At 40.3% G+C, this 12,009-nt stretch overlaps 1 protein-coding gene across 2 annotated transcripts in view; it reads left to right on the top strand.

The window, feature by feature from the left end:
- The window catches only part of ISYNA1 (inositol-3-phosphate synthase 1), a 55,669-nt gene extending 44,950 nt beyond the window's left edge, over nt 1-10,719 (top strand). For both annotated transcript variants that reach the window (XM_040322795.1, XM_040322804.1), the window contains exons 9-11: nt 1,172-1,285; nt 5,166-5,383; nt 9,561-10,719. In XM_040322795.1, the coding sequence (XP_040178729.1) occupies nt 1,172-1,285; nt 5,166-5,383; nt 9,561-9,783 (555 nt within the window). In that variant the 3' untranslated portion in view covers nt 9,784-10,719. The remainder of the gene's footprint in view (nt 1-1,171; nt 1,286-5,165; nt 5,384-9,560) is intronic.
- The last annotated feature ends 1,290 nt before the right edge of the window (nt 10,720-12,009 follow it).

The raw sequence follows: 12,009 nt of genomic DNA, 5'->3' as shown, positions 1-12,009 counted from the left end.
AGTAGGCCGTGTAGGCTGAGCATCGGGAGCTACCTATGGCTCTGTTGTCCTCGGTACCTGCCTCCGCAGCCCAGAAAATCGGAGAAGTAGAGATCTGCCATCTATTTACCTGTATGAGTCTCTGGTCAGTGAATATGAGAAGGATATTTCGGCTTCTTTCACCCTTCTTCTAAAAATTATAAAAAGGCACCTTCAAAATGTTTAGTAATGGCAATCTACAAACTTGCTGGCTGTATTTATTTTTTTCCAATCAACTGTACAGCGCTTAAAACTAAACACACTAAAGTGTCTATACCACGAATATTACTTCATATGTGAAACCAATACTAATCATGCCGTGCATAAACACTTACATTTTGTAAAGCAATAAAAAAATGAATTCGTATGAAATATGATACTAATACTCCCCTCCTGCAAGAATATTGTCACCTGGATCAGTGTGACCACTACAGCTAAAGTAGGGTCAAAAACAGCTTTCCAGCCTTACCATGGACTATAACAAGAAAACCCCTCTCCACTTCTTGATCCCAGGTAGCCAGTGATGACCAATGATAAATAGTAGAGTAAGGAAACTGATAGTGCTTATATTGTTTAAAAAGCATTTATTTGCATAAAAAGCAATGACAAGGTAATCGCATGTTTCTGGTAGTACAAGCGTACCAGTCTGTAAACAGCAAAGATAAAATCTGTGTTTGAGAATCACCTCTCCAATTCACATAAGCCTCATCTAATGCCAGCTTAGTGTGTAAGGTCCTTCAGGCGACTTTTAGCTGTAGGCAGTCCTCAGTTCTATTATTTTCTTGCGGGCATGTTGATGTTTTGTTGCTGTCCCCCTGCTCAACTGGACTGGGTTTGCATGTCCTAATGGTCTCTTAAATCATGTGTTACATAGTGACATAGTCTGCTTGAAAAAAGTCCACCCATTTCAACCAATAGAAAGATTTTTTTTTATATACAATTCTATACCCACAATCGATCCAGAGGAAGGCAAAAAAACAAAGCATAATCCAATTTGCTCCAGCAGGGGAAAAAAATCTTCCTGATCCCCCCAAGAGGCATTCGGATATTCCCTGGATCAACTGTGTCTCAATAAACTTCAAGAAATGGATTTTGTGGATTTTTATTGTAACTACATTATTAATTTGTGCCATAACTATTTGTACGTTTTCAGGTGGTTATTAAATATGTCCCATATGTGGGAGACAGCAAGAGAGCGATGGACGAATACTCATCAGAAATAATGATGGGGGGAACCAACACCATTGTTATCCACAATACTTGTGAGGTAAGGCTGCAGGCATGTCATTGTGTTTTATTTGATTTGCTTCATGATGAAAACACCTGAAAAGAAAAGGGCATTCACATTTATGTTTCTTTAATGGGAGCTGTTTTACTTGCAAAGGGATTCTGGCCTAGTCTAGGTTTTGCGCAGTGTGTGTATATATATATATATATATATATATATATATATATATATATATATATATATATATATATGGTGTTAGCTAAATCATAAGCCATTATTGTCTTTATCAGAGGAACATGTCAAGGTCTGAAAAAAATGTATGCTATTTCATATAGGTAGATATCAATTTAAAAAGATGTCATTGATAAAAGTTTCTCCATCCCTATCCTTAGTCCTTCTCACCGAGTTTTGACAAGGGTGAAAATAATTTAGCAAAGTGGATATATTGCATAAGTGTGTTTTTTTTTTTTTTTTTTCCAGAACTCCAGTGAGCAATGCACTGCTAAGCCCATCCTCAATACACATTAGGTCACTGTTAGCCAATTTAAATTGTTTCATACTTAAAATACATATTTTAGTGGCTGTAAAGTTGCAAACATGCAAATGCTTCAATCCTCTTCTCTGGTATTTGTAGCTGGGCAGTAAGCAGCTGTAAAAATGGGAGAGAACACTGCGCTAAACAAAAAATGTGCAAATGCTGCCAGTACCAAAAAAATGTAGATACAATTTCAAAGGATATGTTAAAAGATGAGGTACGGCGCAAAAACAATTGCGTGAAGGTTTGGTAATGATACCAAAAATACAAAACTATTGAGTATATTGAAAAAAATAAAAACAGATTTGAAAAACCACAAACTAGGCGTGATTAAAACAAATAATAAATGGTTAATAATGACAAAATATGTGACTGACACTCAGTGAAAAATCCAGAGAATGTGACATGAGCTCAAAAAAAAAAATTGAAAAAGTCCATGAAACAATCCCATGTGAAGTAAGAATAAGAAATTAATCCAGATTCTTCTTATATTAGGTGATGAAATAGCAGGAGTTAAACCTTCTTCCACCAAATAAACACCAAAGTGAGAGAGATGTAGTCTCCTTACCAGAAACTAAGACCACAAACTGGCGGTCAGACCAAGCATGGGGTTAGTTTAAAGTCTCCCAATATGACTATATGGCTGGAGCTGGTTCAATCAGGCACTGGTGAAGATCTCAGATAAAGAACAAAAGAAAAACCATAGTGTAGACCAGTGTTTTTCAACTCCAGTCCTCAAGGCGCACCAACAGGTCATGTTTTCAGGCTTGCCATTATTTTGTACAGGTGATTTGATCAGTTTCACTGCCTTAGTAATCACCACAGCCGTTTAATCTAAAGGAAATCCTGAAAACATGACCTGTTGGTGCGCCTTGAGGACTGGAGTTGAGAAACACTGGTGTAGACTGCAACAGCGGTTTAATAAGAATAATGGTAATGCACTTACAGAGAAGTTGTGGTAATATACGCCCGATCAGTGTATAACACATGCGGTGTGCACAGCGGGTCTCGGTGTCCCCTCTTGTTCCTTCTCCTGTGAGCAGCTGTGCTTGGCTTTTTTTGGTCATCAAAACTGGCACTTGCCATGGGACCACAAGTTGCTGCTAGAATAGAGTTTTTAGTCATAATTGGTGGTTGTTACTGGGCAGGGTCAAAAAAACATCACTCTAGTAACCGCTGCTAGCAGTCATTGTATAGTCATATGCCCCGTACACACGATCACTTTTTGTGATAAAAAAAATGACATTTTTAAAAACGTCATTTAAAATGATCGTGTGTGGGCTTCACATCGTTTTTTGTCTTCTGAAAAACTACCAAAACAATTCGAACATGCTTCAATTTTTTGTCATTTTTTAAAATGTAATTTTTTGTGTCGTAAAAAAAATGATCGTGTGTGGGCAAAAACGACGTTTTAAACCCGCACATGCCCAGAAGCAAGTAATGAGACGGGAGGTAAAACTACCATTCATAATGGAGTAAGCACATTCATCACGCTGTAACAGACAAAAAAACACAATTCATCTTTTACTAACAAGTAACCAGCTAAAAGCAGCCTCAAGGTGAATAGAACTTCCCCTTTAGAGTGCCGTCGCTTTGTTCATCATTTTTCAAAAACGATGGTGTGTGGGCAACATAATTTTTTATGATGAAGTTGGAAAATTTTAGTTTTTTTTTCATGATGAAAAATGACATTTTTTTTCCAAGACAAAAAGTGATCGTGTGTACGGGGCATCAGATTTGCCTCTGTATTGCCATGTTTCCCCTGACAATATGTAACTGTGTAATGCTAGCTGTTGTGCTTGAATTTATATGACAAGCATAACTATTGAAAAGATTTTTTCATAGGTTAAATATATATTCCCCTGCCCCCCCAGTTTTTAATTTGTTTTTTTTAGCACAGTAGATTTCCATGTCAAACATACAGTGGGGATGGGGGAAGGCTATCATTTAATAGTCAATATGTTAAAGTACATTGAAACAAAAACAAGAATGTTGCTGAACTTTGTGAAATATTGACAGAATATACTTCTTTAAGTTGAGCAAGGATCAGTTCATCCAGCTACTATAGCATAGTAAGATAACTTAAAGTGGGAGTAAACTCCTGTGCATAATTTGTACCTATAGCTAAGCCTATAACGAGGCTTACCTATAGATAGTGTAAATATCTCCTAGACTTGCATTGTTTAGGAGATTTACTGTACATGCAGCTGGTTACATCACTGGCGCGTGTGCTCTGAAGAAACGGCCACCTGGCCTGTTCCTTCAGTGTCCTGTCTTGTAAAAAGCAGCTCCCGTGGGAGTGACGTCTTTGCAGCTTCGGTTACTCACACAGACGGAGTCCACAAACCTGGAAGGAAGACCGGGTGAAGATGGAAGCCTTGTCAGGGGTGATAGCTCGCCACTAGAAGGCTTCGTTCTAAGGTAAGTTTCACATAATGTGCTAGTATGCAATGCATACTAGCACTTAATGGCTTTACCTTGCAGGTTCCACCACAGCCGTTTAATCTAAAGGAAATCCTGAAAACATGACCTGTTGGTGCGCCTTGAGGACTGGAGTTGAGAAACACTGGTGTAGACTGCAACAGCGGTTTAATAAGAATAATGGTAATGCACTTACAGAGAAGTTGTGGTAATATACGCCCGATTCTTAACCACTTCAGCCCCGGATGACGGGGCCACTTTTTGCGATTCGGCACTGCGTCGCTTTAACTGACAATTGCGCGGTCCTGCGACGTGGTTCCCAAACAAAATTGGCCTTCTTTTTTTTCCCCACAAATAGAGCTGTATTTTGGTGGTATTTGATCACCTCTGCGGTTTAATTTTTTGTTTACACACACAGCTCCTGGTTCTCTCTCTGTAACGAGCGATCGCAGGTGCCCGGCGGTGATCGCGACCAGGGGCAAGCGGGGGGGCGTGCGCCCCTATTGGCTGCATAGCGAGATGACTTATTGACGTATAGCTACGTGATCTCGCGCAGCAGAGCCGAACTGCCGCCGTATAACGTTATACGGCGGCTGGTCGTCAAGTAGTTTAAAGGATTTGACAGCAACCATGTTAAACGGGATATAATAAAAAGAAAGTAGCTCCACATAGCATAATACAGTGACAGCTCATGGAAGTAATTTGTTGTACAATAATACTCACAAAACAAAAGGATAAACCTTGTTTTGCAACCAGAAGCGGCCAAAGCGCAGAGTGACTTAAGATCACAAGCTACATTCAGCGCGTTTCATCAGAATTACGTTATTGCGCAAATCCCTGCTAAATAGTTTGATGGCTGTATTACTATACATTATCATTATGATAAACAGTAATGCTGTGGTATGTTGCTGATTAGATTTCAAATGTTTTGTGCTTCTTAATGAAATATTTTTTCTTTCTCAGGACTCTCTGCTTGCTAGTCCACTTATCCTAGATTTGGTGATGCTCACTGAGCTCTGTCAGAGAATAACTTTCTGCACTGAGCAAGACCAAGACTTCCAGACGTTCCACAGTGTCCTGTCAATTCTCAGCTACCTCTGTAAAGCTCCACTTGTGCCACAGGGAACACCAGTAGTAAATGCCCTCTTCAGGCAGAGAAACTGCATTGAGAACATTCTCAGGTAACAAGATGGGTGTGAATTGTCTTTTTTTTTTTTTTGCTTTTTTTTTAATCCAGTACCTTTTTTTTATTGTTTTCCATCCGTGTACATGACAGGAAATATAAATTCGTATTTTACACACAGTGCATTTTATGTGCATACAAAAAAAATCTATAACAAACACTAAAAATCTCCATCCATCCCAACCCTCCCTTCCCTCCCCCTCCCTATCTTACCCTTAAAGTGCATACACGTTTTAAATCATGCTCTTGTCCTTAAATTAAATAGTACTTTACTAGTCTATACTTAGAGTGAGCGGCCTATTTTCACTAACCAGTGCTCCCATATTACATTAAATTTTTTAAGGTTGCCACGTCTAATCCATGTTCCCCTCTCTTTCCCTATTGTGCTGTTCATTACATTGAGCCATTCTGCTACTGTAGGTGGATTTTGTGCTTGCCATTTTAGTGCTATTAGTTTCCTCGCCTGGAACAGACTTCTTATGGCTGCTACTAATACATCCCTCTGCCCCATTCTCTCCTCAATGCATCCTAATAGGCAAACCCTGGCTTCAAGTTCCAGAGTAATTCCAAAAGTTGCATTTATAATGTCCAGAATCTTAACCCAATATCTATGCAATTTTGGGCATTTCCACATCATGTGGATAAGGTCCCCTGTGTTTTGACATCTGGGACATTTATCATCTGGCTTCCATCCGAATCGAAATAGTTTCTTGGGAGTATAATAAACCCTGTGGAGAAGGAATAGATGGGAGACCCGTTGTGACGGGGCTAGTGAAACCACTGTCCCCAATTCCAGTATCCTGTCCCATTGGTCATTCGTTATTGGGCCAATATCCTCCTCCCACCTCTGTTTGTTCCTGCAGAGCCTCTCATTTCCTACCAACTGATCCCTGATTCGTTCGTACAGATCTGAGATAAGACCTTTCAAGACCCCTGTCTTGATTAGTCTTTGAAAATGCGTTAGCTTTTGCCATCTTACCGGCTGTAACTTGAATTGGGCTTGTAGTGCATGTCTAACCTGCAAATAGGTAAAGAACATGGAATTTGGAATACCATATTCCCTACTTAGCTCTGAGAAGGGTTTTAATGTGCAACCTGTGTATAATTGTGCCACTCTGGTTATCCCACGTTTATCCCATTCTTTTAGTTTCCCCATGGCCAAAATGTCTTTTAAATTCTTATTTTCCCATAATGGAGAGTATTCTGTTAATCCTTGATAGCCCAGAGCTACTTTTCCTGCTTGCCACACTCTTACCATCATTTTTACTGTTGGGCTTTTTACCAAGAACGAGTTGGCCTCTAAGGCCTCTATTACAGAACTATGTGGGGACCCCCTTAGCATCATTTTCCCGCTTGCATTTCCTCCCCCCTCTGTACCACAGCCCCCCAGGTGCTGCAGCTGTGCCGCCAAGAAGTAACTGTGGGGGTGCGGAACCGCCAGCCCTCCCCTATTTGTTGGTAGTTGCAGCGTTCGGAGACTGATCCTTGCTTTTCCCTTTTTCCAAATTAAAGTCCTAAAGAGGGTCTCTATCTTCTTAAACCATTGATTGTCAATCCATACTGGGGAGTTGTGAAGTATATACAGCAACTGTGGCAACCAGATCATTTTAATGAGATTGCTACGGCCAGCAACCGACAATGGCAAATGTCCCCATATTTCCGCTTTGCGTTTAAATTTAACCAAAAGTGGTACTAGATTGTTATTTATAAATTGTTCTGGGTTACGTGTTACCACAATTCCCAAGTACTCCATCTTCTCCCCGATTTTTAATTGAGGGATTCCTATCCCATCAATGTTGCTTACCAGGTCCACAGGTAAGAGTGTTGATTTTTCCCAATTTATTACCAGGCCCGAGAATCGTCCGAACGCTTCTACTGTTTGAACTGCAGTTTTGAGGGAGGTTGTAGAGTTGCCCAAGAAAAGGAGGATATCGTCCGCATAAAGCGCGACTTTCTCCTCCTCTGCTCCTCTCTGGAACCCCTGTATTTCCTGCCTAGCTCTAATTGTAGTCGCCAAGGGCTCAATTGCCAGGGCGAAAAGGAGGGGGGACAGTGGACATCCCTGTCTCGTTCCCCTTTCCAATTCAAACGACTGTGAAACTTCATTGTTTATTTTTATTTTGGCCCTTGGGGAATTATACAATAGCTTTATCCATTTAATAAAAGATGGGCCAAACCCAAACTTCTCCAGAGCGTACCAGAGATAGTCCCACTCCAGACTATCAAAGGCCTTAGTGGCGTCCAATGCTAAGATACATCTATCTCCCGTGTTCTCTGCCGGGGTCTGTAGGTTTAAATACAGCCTTCTTATATTTATGCTCGTGGACCGATTTGGAATAAATCCAGATTGATCTGGGTGTATTAATTTCTGAATATATTTATTTATTCTCGTTGCCAATACCTTGGCTAAGATTTTTACATCTGAGCAAAGCAAAGATATCGGTCTATAAGATGATGTGTCAAGTTGATCCTTCCCTTCCTTTTGGAGTACTATAATAATTGCTTCTAGCATTGAGGGAGGTAACCTACCTCCTTCTATCGCCCAGTTTAATGTTTTTAGTAGTTCCGGGAGCAGCACCTCGCCATATTGCTTATAGATCTCCGCTGGCAGGCCATCTGGCCCTGGGGACTTTTGATTGGAAAGTGCTTTAACTGCTTGCTGTAGTTCCACTAATGTAATTGGAGATTCCATAGCATTCCTGTCCTCCTCTGATAGAACTGGGATTCCTATTTCTCTAAAGAATTCTTCCGTTTGTACTTTGACTTCCCCCTTTTTTGATCTATATAGATCTTTATAATATACTGCAAATGTGTCCACTATTTCAGATGTTACGGATGATATCCCACCTCCTACCGTCCTAACTGCAGGAACATTAGAGGGCGCCATATTCGTTTTCGCTAGAAGGGCCAAAGTATGACCCACACTTTCCCCCTCCGAAAAAGCACTCTGCTCCTGGAATAGGCGCTTATTTTCAACTTTCTTGTTAATCACCAACTTATATTCTTGTTGCTTCTCCAACCATAGCCGTTGTTTAGTCGGCGTTGGATTTTCCACATATTGCTTTTCTGCCTCTAGAACCTCTCCCCTGATTTTCTCCTCCCATTCCCTAGAGTTCCTCTTGATCTTAGCTACCTGCTGGATCAATATACCCCTAAGGTACGCCTTTAGGGCATCCCACACCACTCCCTCTGGTGCCGTCCCTGTGTTGAAATCCAGAAATTCCCTTAGTTTGATACTAATTTCTTCTGGCTTCCCTATCACTTCTAGCTAGAAGGGACTAATTTTCCAATTGCTTGGAGGACATTTTTTCCCTGTACTCAGTGATAGCACCAGGGGGGAGTGATCAGATACCCCTCTTGGATAATAGGATATTTTACTAACTGCTTGTAAACTTGCACAGTTCCCCAGGGCCATATCTATTCTTGAAAGTGTAGAGTATGTGCTTGAAAAACAGGAATACTGCCGCAGGTCTGGATATTTCACCCTCCAAATGTCCCACCACCCAACCTCTTCCAAAAATTGACTTAGTTGCCCTTCTCCTGGCCCTGGGCTCCGAGTCCCCGGTGGGAACCTATCCATCGTTCTATTTAGTACGTTGTTTAAATCTCCAACCACTAATATAGGAATATTTATCTTATTTACCACAAATTCTGTTAACTTATATAAAACCTCCATCTTGAAAGGGGGAGGTATATAGATATTGGCCAAAACATAAGGTGCATTCTCTATCAAACAGTGCAGAAAGACATAGCGGCCTAGTTCATCTATTCTTGACTCTATACATGTAAATGGTACGCCTGTTTTTACCATTGTGCTCACTCCTCTAGAATAAGAGGAGTGAACAGAATGGTACTGGCTTTGATATTTTTTTTTATTAACCAATTTTACCTTTGTTTCTTTAGTCAAATGGGTCTCTTGAATGCATATCACCTCCACCCCATACCCCTCCAAGGTGGTAAAAATTGCGGCTTTTTTGAATTGTCTAGTAGATCTGCATCAGCTGTGAAATAATTAGAATTCATGGAACATATTTTCAGTTTTCATTTTCTATGGTTTTAGAACAAGTGATAATTAGAGCTAGGTAAACCCCCTTTCTATTAGACTTTATCAGACTTATTTGTTTAATGTGTATTTTAAATAGCTTGTACTAATGCACGTGTTATGTATTTTGCAGGGCTTGCTTGGGTCTGTATCCACAAAATCATATGATGCTGGAGCACAAGATGCAGCGAAGTTTTGTGAGTCTCAAAAGACCAAGCAAAGTTTTGAACCCTTGTCCAATTTCCAATAAGAAGGGAACGGTCCAGGTCAAAGGCTTTCATCAAGACATTACTAATGGGCACTGTAATGGACTGAAACAAACTGTCACCAGCAGTGACACTGAGATAGAAAATTAATAGGTGGTCCTCAACTATAACTTATGCATTTTTTTTAAATAAAGTCAACCTAGAAGTTTGAAGTTCACACTACAACTCTTGCACTGATATACTGTATATTACTTGACCCAATTATTTGAGTGTTATGTAGGTTCATTAACCTAGAACTGTAGTTCTTTTACTGCTGCCTTGTTATACATTTGTTGTAGTTTGAAGTTATTAAATAGAACTTCGGGTGACTTGATCCCTGCTAACTGTTCTTATAGAATTCCCCCTTGCAAAATACATTACATTACTTGAAGGTTAGTTTTCATGTTTAACCATGTGTCCAAATAACTTCATAGAATGCTGTTTTTGAATAAGGGCTATAACCAGTAAAATCCAGCCAGCAGCTGTGTCTTTTGGAAAAGCTGTGAACTTTGTGTAGAAATAAGTACATAATGTATGTACTGGAATATTTGTGTGTGTGTGTGTCTCCTACTACTGCCAGCTCGCATACACTAGGGCTGCATATTTATAATACCCCCCCACTCACATAAACTGAGGGCTGCATATTACCAATATTCCCCTCCTAATCTTCATATAAATGGAGTTACTAAAATAGCTCAGTTCTTACATGGTTATGTCTCTGAAAGCAACATGATGGCAAGGGCACAGTAAGCGCTGTTATAAACCATCACTAGTTTCTCTTCTGATCTGTTCTTGTAACCAGTTAGATATTTGAAGGATTACCATGTTCCTCCTGTACCTTTTTCTAAACCCAATTGTGCTCTCATGATTTGTGCTGTGGAGATCTTTTGTTCTCTGTTCACAACTTTCACACTGAGGTGTATTTCAGGCGTATTAGCGCTAAAAATAGCGCATAAATAACGCCTGATATACTCCTGCCCCACATTCTCAATATGAAAGCCCCAGGGCTTTCACACTGAGGCGATGCGCTGACGGGAGAAAAAAAAATCTCCTGCAAGCAGCATCTTTGGAGCGGTGAGAGGAAACAATGGGACACCGCGGTAATACCGCCGGCAATCCGCCTCTGCAGAGGCGCATTGCCGGCGGTATTAACCCCTTTCGGCCGCTATTGGGGGTTAATACCGCACCGCTAGTGGCCGAATACCACAGCAATTCCGACGGTATATCGCCGCTAAAAATAGCGGCGCTATACCGCCACCGCACATACTGTCCCAGTGTGAAAGGGGCCTTAGGGATTGACTTACATGGTGGTATGATAGGTAAATGTCTTACATAAAACCGTTTGGTTTGTCTTCAAACTAGATGCAGATTTTTTTATGAATTGGTTGATGCTTTGTGTCAGTACATTTGCAAAACTGTCTTCCTTTTCTCCATTGAAACTAAGATGTTAGCAATCGTGGTCCTGCACAGTGGAAAAATAAAAAACAATTCTTTGGGAGTGATTTTTTTATTTTATTTTATGGTTGGCAGTACTTATTATCATTGCTACATTTAGCTGTGTATGGTAATCCAAACATGCTTCCCTACATAGCACTTATTGTTATTTTTCAAAGGAATCATTTCAATTATAAAAGATGCCTCAGTATGCATATATCTGTCCTGGTTTTCTCCAATTGCTGATACTCCAATTCTTCTGCCCACTAGGGATTTCCTATATAACTTTTCCAGTGCTCCGGTGGAAATGAGGGTAGGGTACCTTTTTAGACCCTCTAATCATTCATGCTGTAAAATTTTGCCATGCCCATAACATGCAAAGATATAGAAAATTTACCATATCCCCGTATATTGTTTTCACTATGATGCACATCCAAATAAAAACTATCCATACTTCCTGCCGACACCACCGATTTGTGGAAGAGAGTTGCATGTCCTTACCACCCTGACAGTGAAAAACCCCTTACACAGCCTAAAGTTAAACAGCTTCTCTTCCAGTCTCATTGGGTGGCCCCGTGTCCTCTTACACTCCCTGGGACTGAAAAGTTTCATACTTGCGCTGAGATCACAGTTGAGATATTTGTATATTACTATCATATCTCCACTTAAGCGTCTCTTCTCCAGTGAGAATGAATTAAGTGCTTGTAGTCGTTTCTCATAATTGAGGTCCTCCATATCAATTTAGTTTCCCTTCTCTGAACTCGCTCCAGCACCTCCTTTCTGAGGATTGGTTACCAGAACTGGATGGAATACTCCAGACCAGCATTTTATAAAGTGGCAGGATTATAGTTTTATCCCTGGAGTAAATTCCCTTTTTAATGCATGCAATATTCTGCCAGCTTT

This window comes from Rana temporaria, chromosome 1 (assembly GCF_905171775.1).
Source record: "Rana temporaria chromosome 1, aRanTem1.1, whole genome shotgun sequence".
Lineage (NCBI taxonomy): Eukaryota > Metazoa > Chordata > Amphibia > Anura > Ranidae > Rana > Rana temporaria.
The sequence above is the reverse complement of the archived record's forward strand: the minus strand, read 5'-3'. Positions and strand labels throughout refer to the sequence as shown.